The 12,525-nt window shown below is 42.3% G+C and overlaps 1 protein-coding gene across 1 annotated transcript; it reads right to left on the bottom strand.

The window, feature by feature from the left end:
- Positions 1–655: 655 nt before the first annotated feature.
- On the bottom strand, positions 656–8,789 carry LOC125710047 (ribosomal RNA processing protein 1 homolog A-like). Its single transcript, XM_048979212.1, has 16 exons — positions 8,343–8,789; positions 8,149–8,231; positions 7,690–7,747; positions 7,381–7,466; positions 6,980–7,041; positions 6,484–6,613; positions 6,237–6,301; positions 5,932–6,149; positions 5,689–5,783; positions 5,136–5,233; positions 4,788–4,807; positions 4,431–4,583; positions 2,636–3,531; positions 1,905–2,051; positions 1,522–1,588; positions 656–1,418 (listed from the first exon to the last, which is right to left on the bottom strand). Exons 1-16 carry the CDS (start codon positions 8,488–8,490, stop codon positions 1,243–1,245), a joined length of 2,502 nt encoding a protein of 833 aa, XP_048835169.1. The 5' UTR covers positions 8,491–8,789; the 3' UTR covers positions 656–1,242.
- Between the last annotated feature and the right edge of the window lie 3,736 nt (positions 8,790–12,525).

Here is a 12,525-nt window from a genome sequence, read left to right on the forward strand (position 1 = left end):
ACCCTCTTAGCCACTGGAAGAGAAGCTAGTCATTCCAAGATTCATTTCTCCTTCAGCAACATATGGCTCCTTCCCTGTGAGCGTCACCCATTCAGCCAATGTTTTCTATTCAAGACAGTGCCCCTTACCACACTGCCAAACGGGTGAAGCAATTCCTCAAAGCCGAGGACATTGAAGTGATGAAATGACCAGCCCAGAGTCCCTATCAAGAATCTCTGGAAGCTAAATGGTGTCAAAGTTATGGCAAACCCACTACAGTATAGAATTGTGGAAGGAACTGGAAGACAAATGGAACAAAGTCAAGTCAGAGGGTTGCAAGATATTTCTCATGTCCTGTGGGCGCTGATGTGGCAGTCATTGAAAACAAGGACCTCTACACTTCCTATTCATTTCTGAAAGCTGTAACTGTCAAACATGTTGACAAAATTAATTTGCAAGTTTCTTCTATAATAAGTATCAATCCTGTAATTTTGATTGCAAACCTTCTTTAAATTTCTTTATATCTATTATTTTGTGATGTGGGATAGATTTCAAAGTACATCTATTCGGGAAAGAATAACTTTGAATTCAAATAAAACATTTTTATAATTTACAATCCTAAATTGTACAATCTTATCTTTAATTTTGATCAGTGGGATCATAATAAAGTCAGAAATAATTAAGAAAAATCTTTACTTGTCTATCTGCATTCATAGTCATGTACAGAATGTGGGCTGGTTTAGTAGCCTTAGGTAGGTAATTTACACGCTCTCTTTGGATGAATAGATGAATGATTGTATCCACTATCTCAATTTCTATTAAAATTTGTTGAAATTAATACTGTTTAAGCTCAAACGCTAATTGCATTCTCCAATGGCATAAAAACAAGGAAGAACAGAGAACTGGGTCAGCAAGATACACAATTGCTACATAAAAACACTCTGTCATTATGCTCTCCTAACATTACAAACCACATCTGAGGGGTATAACAGCAGTGACTCTCTTGTGAGTCTAACCAACTTATGGATGAAACGTATAGCAAAAAATGTGACTAAATAATGTATTATTTACAGGAGTAGGGAAAGATTGCAATGCTCAACCAGAACACACTCCCAGATTCTTCTGCAGAAGAATTTTAATCTAGCACTTATTTTGAATATAGAAAAGCTCATAGAACAACCGTTTTCAGCCAAAACAAGTCCATATTACTCAGTCATTCTGTAGATCGACATCAGGTTTTTGGAATTCTCTGCAAAAAGGTCCTTAAAAAAAATCAGCTGCACAAGGTCTCCTCTGGGTGGCACTGCTGCTGATTTTCTTAGCCTGAGCTACCACTGGTGACTTCAACACTCCAAACCGTGGCTTTTGCTTGGGGTCAAAAGGCACTCGGGATGAGCCGTCGGGGCTCACCAATAGGCTGCGGTCCGTCTTCCTGAACTCTGCATAAATGGAAGATAATCAAAATTCCATAACGTGTGCACATCAATCCAGAATTCTCACAGGCATGCACCATAACATCACCCCACATAGCAAGCAGCTAACCTGCGGTCTTGTTGTTCTTCAGCCCAAAAGTGACCTTCTTAGATTCAGACAGCGGCGTCCGCATCACCTGGAAGGAGAAACATTTTAGAACTTTCAAGCTCCTCATGCCAGATCCTTCAGGATCCTTCAGAATGAAACGTGGGAATGGAGGCACTCTGGAGCTTCCACCGCAGTGATGGTGCCACAGCTTCATTCTGAAGCATCCAGCCCAGCCCTGAGACCCTCAAATCATTTCATTGCTGCTGATTTGTGTGAATCATCTTTGGTTGACTGTCCTGGTTTAACCTACATGGGGCTCATTTACTCCAAACTGTCGCTTCATCCGATGGACGTAAGCAGGCCCCAGGGTGCCTGTTGCTCAGACCCATGTGTGGTAGCGATACCTGCTTGGTGGACGTGGCTCGGCCTCCTTTGCTCTTCCTGCAGAAGAGAGGAACTGGCGCAGCACCACTTTGAAACTTGACAAAATCTGACTTGGCCCCATTTGCTTTCTTCTTAAGGGCTTTTTTAGTTCTGCCTGGGCCAGCATCCTGTAGTAAGAGAACAACCAGGAGTGTTTTTACTGCATTTTCCTGCCCTTTTCTCTCATGTTTTTGAGTGTTGTTTTCCGTTTTCAATATTACATTTCATTATGCAGTTTTATTTTGTATATATTTTAATATCATTGAAATATTCAAATCAGAAAAGCAGACAAGGCTACATGACACTGGTATTGTAGTGTGGGTTTGTGAGGAGATTTTAATGTGGATATCAATAATTATCATGATATTCTAAAATTCTTATGTAGAAAATGGTAAAATATGACAGGTGGTCTTTGGTTTTTCTGAGTATGATGACCAAACTATTTTACTAATAGCTGGAGATTTCCTACTAAATAGAAGCAACTCAGAGGTGTTAACCATGCACCCTACTGACGATCTTTTTTCTATCTCAACCCTTAAAATGAATTAAAATGTCTAGTACACTAACGAGATCACCCTGAATGTTAATATCCATGTCATTAGTGTTCTCCCCATAGTCCGTAGTTTCTAGGCTATGTACATCGAGCTGGATAAGAATCTACATTAAGGGACGGTAACGCTGATGGTCGTGGGACAGCCATGTAGTGACTTACACTGGCCGCCGTGGGGGCACTGGTGCCCGCCCCCTCCACATGACCATTGGTCTGGCCTGACTGTTCCTCAGTCCACACGGTAACCTCTGCTGCCGCCTTCTTCATCTTCGGAACTAGGCTCTCTGCTGCAGGCTGCCTGTCTGCACACACACCACTTACGCAGAGGCCATCGGCTACCTGCCGCCTCTCACATTTCACGGACGTCTCTTTCATCCTTTTCTTCTTCTTCCTTTTCTCATTGGCCCCCTGGGAAGTAGCCGTTCCATTTGCGGTTTCTGGCCCTGTCTCCTCTGCCCCCCTGCTTTTTGTCACTGGGCTGTCTTGTTCTCCCCCCTTCAGGGCTGTGGGAGGTTCCAGCCCCAGTGGGCTCTTGGGCTCCTCTGCCAAAGAGCTGTTCCTCCTCTTCCTCTTCCTCTGCTTCTTCTTCTTCTGGCCAGGCATGCTGGCAGCGGTCTGGGCTTCTAATGTGGCCGCAGTCTCCTCCACCACCTGGCGTTCTGCCGTCGTCACATCATCCTGAACCAGGCCATCTGACATTTTCACACCGGAGTTGATCTTCTGCCTTTTCCCCTTCTGGTTTGTCACAGTGGCACCACCTTGTCCCCCCCTTTCTGGCACAGCTGGGTCTGTCCTTTTGTCTGCCATACAATGTTCTGACTGACCCTCCCTCACCACCTGAAAGCCCTCTTCTGCTTCTGGAACCCCCTGGGCTGAACCACTGTTCTGCTCTGACCCGTCCGCTGAAGGATCTCCTGTCTCCGCCCCTTTGTTCTTCTTCTTCCTCCTTTTCTTCTTTTTCTTGGCCATAGAATCAGTCTTCCCCTCGTCCCCTGTAGTCTCTCCTTCCACAGAGCCTTTTTTCTGCTTGACCGGAATCTCCTTTTCTTTCTTTTTGCCTAAAAATTAAGATGGCATAACAATTAAACCCATTTATCTGTATTGCCCCAGCAAAATACAAAAGTATTAGCTACTGGCACTAGGGTGTGAGGATGGTGCCTCCATTAGAGATGTTTTTCAGTCTTTTGGGTCGCTTTCCGCCACACCAGTTACCATACATTTGGTACAGTATTTTTGGTACTTTCCCTTTTCCAATGACTTGCAGCCAAGTACCAGTACCAAAAGTGCCAAACCAGCTGACGTACTTCAGTACTTTGGGTGGGACTTGAAATTCTTTCTTTGTCAATTAATAATGTAAAGTGCTTCTGAATTACAGTACAACCACAATCTTAAAAAAAGTTATGAACATTTTTTTTGTGTCACTGGGCAAACACCTAACGAGATCGCCCTTTCACGCCATGAAACCTAAGGAATCCACTTTCTTTCACTCCACTGTGTATTGGCTTGTGTGGGATCCGAACCCATAGACCAACAAGCTGTGGTACTTTCTCAAAGTAACAAAAGTACAGTACCTGGTGCAGTGGAAAAGCACCCTTGGTTCCAGTTTTAGGTTAATTAGGGAGCTGGCTATAGTGTATTGTGTAGGAAAGGTAGAGTTTGTACATTTATGTAGATGTGAGTGTGTGCTTGATTTGGCAAAACCCACAAACCATACTGGTTCTGCATCTCTCTCTGCACCCTACGTGGTACCCCAAGCCGCACCCTACGCGGTACCCCAAACCTGACGCACATCCCCCCAGAAACAGAACTACAGGCATCAGGCCACAGCGAAGGTTCTACACAGGCCAATACTATAAAATAAAAGCAAAAACTATAAAATCAGTAATAAGGCAGTTAATTTACTAAAACTGAGACTGTCCATTTACAGTAACACAACTACCGCTCTCTGCAAGCTCACCTTTGCCTTTCTTGGCCTTGGGGCCTTCATCCACGTCTTCCTCATTGATCCAACTCATCTTCCTCTTCTTTAATCTCCGCCGGCTCCCAAACATCTCGTCATCATCTTCATCTGTGGAGACCTCCTCTGGGTACTCATCCTGGGGGAACACACCTGGAGTGTAGAGGTTAAAAAAAAAGTAAGTGGATACAGAGAAAGGATGGATTAATGAAGGAAGAGAGACTGGCAGCCTCACCGACAAGATACATCAAATACTCAAGATTTTCATCCACTGGTCGTGATTATAAGACGGCTGACCCATGACACAGGGACAGAACACAATTCCACAGACACTGTAGTATTTATGGAGGCCCATACCTTCACTGAGATCTCGAAACCTGTAAGAACAAGAGTCGGAAAAGAAAACATAAATTCCTGAAAGCAGTAACAGTAAAGCAGACAGACATGGGTTCAGCAGCTCAGCAGAGAGGTGAAAAGCACCACCCAGTCCACACTCACACATGTCAACCAGGACTGCGATAGACCCCGCCAGGTAAGCATTGGGGCAGGGCCAAGGACAATTGTAGGAGTTCACCCATGGGCCTTAGCCCCCTGAGAAACATGGGATGCCATTCTCCTATGATTAAATTTGCTGAGCAGGGGGTACTACAATGCCTATCTCTGCTAAATAGGGTCTATAAGTGCCTATGGAAAGGCAACACTCACGTCTTCACTGCTCTGTAGAGCTTCTTCCTGTTGAAGGCAAGCGTGTTGCTGCGACCGGATAGCTCAAGCAGCCTGTCCGCCAGTGCCTTGTAGTCAAACTGTCACACAGAGGAAGAGGAAGCCTGGGCTCTCAGCATCTTACATTTGCAAACACGCCACATCCGTCTCCAGGCTCTCACATGCCAGATTCCAAATCTTATACAGCTTGGCGGTCACAAGCTGGTCTAGAAGATACAACTACCACAGACTGCCCGCCAGTACCGCACAGTGCACACGTCACTCTGTTATGCTTAAAGCCCTGTGAGAAAACCCCTAGAACTCTTTGAATATGGCCAAAAATTCAAACTTTGACCAAAACCTATAGAATACTACAGGGGAAGAAGACTCTGTGATTGGAAGGGACACAGTTAGGCTGGGGTCCTTCAGACCAGGATTCTGCTCATGGTGTCTAAATACTAAACTTTAAATGTGAGAAAGAACTAAAAGACAAGAATGACACCGTATGCACTGCAGATTTTCATTCTAGACTCTCCTGAAACACTGCATCACTGACCTGAAGCACAGGCCCAATGTTGTCCTCATTCTCCGGCAGGAGAGAGTCACCCTCCTCAAAGTCAGACAGCTCATCCGCTTCACTAGCAGGGACACCTAGAGAAAAGTACAAGAAGAGATGATTATTTGAGAATATTCATCTAGTTTCTACCAGAAACGTAGGAATAACAAAACAATCTGCATTGAAATTTGTATAATGTGCCCACTTAAGATATTCAAATATGATACAGTGACAAATACGTACCATTAACATGTTTGACTTTAGCTTTCTTAGAGCTTTGTGGGACAGCGTCAATCTCACACCCCTCTTCATCCTCCTCATCACCAGAGGCCTGACCCGAATCATCCTCCCCTGTTCCACCTCTTCCCTGAATCTCATTTAGGAGGTCCTCGATGGCAAAGGGGGCATGGTCAACAATCTCTTGGAACATGGTGCTACAGATGGCCTGTACTAACATATGACTGGGGGGGGGGGGAGGCAGAGAGAGTTTTAGTCCTCAGACACACTGAAAAGGAACGTTCAAGAACAGCACTGAAACGTTCACTCACTTCTTTGATTTTGCTGCCGTTCTAAGGAACGGATCAATGAACGTCAGGTTCTGCTGGGCCGTGAGCTGCAATCAGAGTCCATCAGCATGATTCACACTGCGGCTGAGCTCCCCCTGGCATCATTATCATCCAAAGCTGTCCTGATGCTGTACCTAACTATGCCACCTAAGGCCTCGGTATGCATCTTACAGACTGCACCCGATTTCAAGCAGCTTCTCAGCCCAGGGACGACAGACATTCTCCCTACCTCTTTGGCTCCGACCCTGGCCAGTTCTGTCATATAGATGTCCAGGACGTGGAACTGCACTCCTGAGGGGCAGTCACTGGTGCTTCGGAGCACGTGGTCAAACAGCAACTCGACAAACCTCTGCACTAGACTGCAAAGTAGATGGGAATAGTTTGTGTTTTATTAGTCCATCCAAAACACTGCAATAAGTAAAATGACTAATATGACACAATCTATATTGTATCTACGTTAATATACACCGTATATTATTACTTTTCATTTACCTTTTTACTTTTCGTCTTTTATAGCATTGTATAATGACAAAGATATTTTATTCTAATACTGATAACACTATAACTACTAATAACTTGCTAAAAGCCATTTTATCCCTTAATATCCTCCAATGGTAAAGAGCATTAAGACAAAGTACAAATACAAATAGCTCTATGGACACACAGCCATTTACATTCAGCAGTGGAGCTGCCAGCCATGTCCTTGCGGCCCGACACGGACTTACCCAGTGTCCCAAAGCCGCCTCTTCAGCAGTTCAAACGCCTGCCTGAATACGAAACGCACCAGCTAGATGGGAGACAGAGAGAAAGAGGCAGGGTGTTTCAGTCTAACCTCCCTGTTATTCTGAATGATGACAGGCATAACCTGGCTGAGTGGCAGTATTTCTCATCTTAAAAACTTTTTGATGGCAAAAACAATGCATCCTTGAACAGTCCACATTACTAATGACATTTTTTACTATCACTAATGGTTTACACTTTACTGATAGATTAATAATATTTTCTGAGATCACAATTGACTGGCAATATTTTGCTTAGTTTTCAGAATAATAATTATTTAGAGAGACAATTGTAAACCATTAATCATTTCACTTCTGGGACACCAGTCAGCCGAACAGTACAGTACCATGTAGAACTTATCCATGCGGAGTCCGTCTATACCGTTCCACTCCCTGTTCATGGTCTTCAGAAAGCTCTCCAGGAACAAAAACTCTATAGAAAGAGATACACGGTGAACGCAAGCACAACAAGAGGGCTGCTATGAGATGCTGCTCTGGACAAGGGTGCTTCCAGGCAGCCACCACAGTGCTGTCTCCAGCTTAGAGGGAAACGATCCCGAAACTGATTAAGATTAAGACTGAGACATTACATTCTTAAAAGACCGAAGTCCCATCATTTAGTTCATTTCCGGAATTACGGTCAGCAAGGTACTTACGGACATCGACATCGTGCAGTGAGTGGATCAGGTTTGATATCTGGGCGGACAGGTCCTCCTATTGAACAAATACAGCCAGTGATCACACAGGCAGGAAAACTCGGTTTAATGAGGGTAAAATCACAAGAAAGATGGATTGTCGGGGTCACTGACAGCTCTGACGCTCCCTTTTTCTACTTCTCACTTTTATCATTGATGCACAAAAAATATATGCAGCTCCCGCAAAGATGTTAGGAACAGTTATGCTAGAAACTTTCTAACACGTGGACAGAAATATTACAGTGTACGGAAATAACCAAATAGGTCTCATTAAGGAATCTATATAGTCAACTTCAGACTATGGACCTGAGACTGCACTCATTAATTTCTAATCGGCATTTTTCTCCAGGACTGACAGATTTCGGAAACTATTAAAAAAACTACTATGCTATGTGATGAAATCGTGACACGGAAAATTACCTGCAGTAGTGGTTTATCTTGCATCCACAGGCAATAAAAGAGCCCCTTCCATATTTTCAACAGTTCTTCAACAGTGAATCCACCTAGACGATGGAAGAAAACGACCAAAAATTTAAGAAGCTTAAGAAAAGTTGGATCGACACATCTTCACGACCGGTATCGTTTGATGTTGGAATCTTTTCTGTCCGTCTTACCATCGGGTTTCTGCGACCTCACACTTAAGTACTTCCTTAGTTTTTTTATTGCTTTGGTCCGGATGGGCTTCTCGTTGGAAGCTAATCTCTGAGCAAACTGTATCTCTGGTTCTTGCACCACAGGCGCCATCTTCCCAATGGCTAACATGTGGTACGGTACGAACCCCTTCTGTACACGAGTCTCAAGCGTCGCATGAAAATTACGTCATGATAGAGTCTGTGCCGCAGGGATCTTTTGAGATCCTATAGGTTATGATCATAAACTTCGAAAGTCAGGTGACATTTGCAATAATTATAACACCATTTATTGTTAGGCTGCAGCACTTCGATCTTGTTTCTTTTGTTTCATATTCGGCGAAAGAACGTTTATTAGACGTATTACTACCACAACTGTTCGATTCTCCCATTTTCAACCATAGAGTCAACAGAAGACTTGTGCCTTCATGAAACGCAGACGTCGTACCTCTCCCGGAAGTTCCGGGAGTCTCCTGCAATTCATACCCGTGAATGATGGGCGAAAGAGATCCTTGAAATCTGCTGTTCCGCTAAAATTAGCATGTGTTTCCCAAAAGCTCACGTTAGCAGCTTACATAATTGTAACCATTCAGTTGCAAGGTTCCAAATGTTTAAGTTGCCGACATTCATATAGCAGCTGTGGGAAATGTAAACCCCGGTTAAATTTTACTGCAGGTAACCAGACCCCAGCCAACCCACCATATAGGCTTGGGCAGTATCTAATTGTAATACCGTCCAGGTATTGTATTGGGGGTATACTGTATTTTGATGGTATTTTAAAAGCAGTGCTATTCCAGTATTTCCAGATAAAAGTTGCCTTTCTAAAATAGATACACCTGCGGTGGTATGTCTGATGATCAATTCGTTCTAAAATAATGGATACTTTGAAATGTTATCGATCACTACACTGATCAGTTCGTTCGCCACCCGCTGGTGAAACGATGTACAGATGTTTGAAAGAGTGAGTATGCCTAATATATTTTAATCAACATCAAATTAATGAAATATGATTAATTATCATAACTTTTTTGAAAGGGACCCTCGGAACGAAAAATAATCAAGGGGGAAGTGTCAGAAGGAATTAGAATGAACCTTTTAGGTGAACTAAGGCAGAATAAATGCACTTAAAAGAATAACAATTTCCTTCTTTATTTAACAGATAGCTTTACCCTATTTCCTATTTCATTATACTGCTTGGATCATTCGCACTGTCAAACTCTGCTAGGAATGTGGAAGCAATGACAGCTGACCAGTTATCATTTGCTGAACATACAGCAGTTATCCTCCAGTGTACTGGATTTACTTTGTATAACATTAGGAAGAAACCTCATCTATCATAATATGCAGCTCAGTTCCTTGTCCGGATACCTGTCATCTCACAGTCAGTGTCTCTCTTTACTGACAGGTCTGCCAGTATGTATAATGACTGCAAATTAGCAGTCATTCCTGTCTAGCACCTTCCTGTCTTGCTCTTTATTTAGGAGAATAGCAAGTTTAACATCAGACATAGGGCCAAATTCAAATTAACATCCCCATAATTGTTAGATCTTCGTTGTGCTAGTTTTTAAAATAACATGCTAAACATTTGATGGAATTTAAAATATAAAAAATAATAAAATGGCTATTTTTGCTGCTGGGGTTAAATATAAATGCCTAAAATCGAACAACATTCCCTTATTTGCCACTGTAATTTTATGCAGTTATAAAGGAAATGGTACATATGCTTAAAATGGTGTTTTCACTGTACCATTATATGTATCTGCAGTGTATGCCGTCATGGCGATGGGGGCATAGTGCAGGCAGAAATGATGGTGACGATCCACTGATGGCTTATTGGTTTATTAAAGAAACTGAACGCACTCGACTAAACTACAAAACAAAGGACCAGGAGGAGTCAGAACTAAACATGAGAAAAGGAACAACTAAACAAACAATAATTTAATATACACATGAACTTGGCAAAACAGCAGCGTGACACAAAGTAATAAAGCACAATGACAGACTGGGGAAATGAGCAAAGGCAGACCCTTATATACACAGGTAATGAGGGCTAACAAAGGGCAGGTGTGAATCATCAGAAAACATCAACCAAATCAACAAGGCCATGGAAGAACAAAACACAGGACAACAAGTAACAGATGAAATAAATTACCGATACATGGCACAAAAAAATAGGGAACATAACAGAGGGCTGACTACACTAGAAAAAACCTAGGAAGAAATACAAGCAGATGATAGTTAACCAAGGCACCAACAGGGAAGGTCAAAATGAGGAACCCAAGGCAAAGACAAAGAAAACAAACCAAACACTAAGGAAAATTAAACCAAACAAAAAGGTGAGACTGGCCTCAGACTCATAAGTGATAATCTGAGTCACATCCTCAACCCACAGAGCTATGCAGCAGGAAACACACTAGGCACACTGACGCTGAAGGGCAAGAGACAGAGAGGATGACAGGATGGCCAGCAACACCTGCTGGCCAAACAGAGAGGAGACATGAAGGGCAGAGCCGGATGGTACAGACTCTGACTGTATACATCTCCATCCATCCATCCATCCATTTTCCAAACCGCTTATCCTACTGGGTCGCAGAGTATGCATCTCATATGGCTATTTGTTTCTTACAAGTGGAACAATAGGACACATGATTATCCCTGCAGTCACCTTCGGCCAATTCCGGATGGGTATGATTCACAGTGCTGTGTGATGTAGTGTACTACAGGATTATCTGAATAAGAAGGTGAGTGATTTCACCTTAGGGAATTGGCATGCCCCCTGCTGGGAGAATTACAGTATGACTACCTCCTTTCCACATTTCTCTGACTCCATTAAGTTGGAAAAACGCTTTAGGGCAGCGTTCTCTATGCTTTTATTTTTTATTGCATAATAAAAATGTAATAATATAATGCACATTATTACATTATAGGATAAAATTTCAACTTATGGCACTATGCGTCATGTCATAGTTATATTATCAGCCTATCCAGTCGCAGGATTTGTTATACAAAATAGTTTATAATTTGATGGCATAAAGACCAAAATTACATGAAAATAAATATTAAAACATGAAAGTTAGTGACATACTAATCTAGCTGCACAGCTGTATAATTAAAAAAATGTTTTATTTAGAAGGGTGAGATTATAGGTACATTTTCCTGAGCACTGACCTTCAGTTTTGGACCATGTGTTGGGATGACTTACTAGAAAAGGTCTACAGAAAGAGCTAAGTGTCAGAGCGAGCTGTTGTCTCACTTCCAGCTGCAGGTGACAGGATTTGCCAAACTGTCACAGTGGACGGATACACATGCATATCTAACAGCTCATGCATTTGAATCCCTGATCATATGTCGGGCAGTGGTGACATTTTGATCATTTATATGAGTAAATATGAACGTAACTTCCAAAGAAGTTGTTGTTAATCTCAAAGACATACATTTAACTTCAAACGGCAGGGTCTTTGTGGCTGACTGTGACGCAAATGGTTCACATAATAACCGCGTGGCAGAAGGTTCGAGTTGTTTAATAACGTGTATTGATCCCAGAAAGCGCCAGACCATATAATTATATCCATTCCCTCACCGATGAGGCCTGTCCGGGGGAAACCCACTGACACGTGCATATTTCTTTAATCCACATAATTTTCCCGCAACTGATATATCAAATAATAAAGCGAGAACTTATTTCGTTTACAAATCGTGCCCAAATCTTCCGGGTTTTCAGTTATATATTAACATATTAATTTTGTCCTAACGTAGTCGAAACATATTAACAGTAATGTAACGCCGACTTTGGGGTACTTCAGCGTTATCCTTATTTCAGGCCGTGGGTACAGAGACGACGCGGAGACAACGTATTGTGCTGAACATGGAAGACTGACTCTCCCTTTATTTTCCCGCGCCCAAATATATATACAAATAGTCCCGGCTACTAACCACAAGAACACTATTGCTCCGCTCCCAAAGCGTCATATAGTTCCCTTATCTTTAGGTACTATATAAAGAATCAAAACTAAAATAAACATGAAATTATAAAGTAATTAATCTTAATGAAAATGAAATATCCTCTTACATTCATCCCCCTCTTCAAAATGAAATGTCCTCATTTCAAAATAAATATAAAAAAAATAATAATAATAAATCACATCTCCAAAGTGAAAGAGAAAGAAAA

Source organism: Brienomyrus brachyistius, chromosome 16 (genome assembly GCF_023856365.1).
Source record: "Brienomyrus brachyistius isolate T26 chromosome 16, BBRACH_0.4, whole genome shotgun sequence".
Classification (NCBI taxonomy): domain Eukaryota; kingdom Metazoa; phylum Chordata; class Actinopteri; order Osteoglossiformes; family Mormyridae; genus Brienomyrus; species Brienomyrus brachyistius.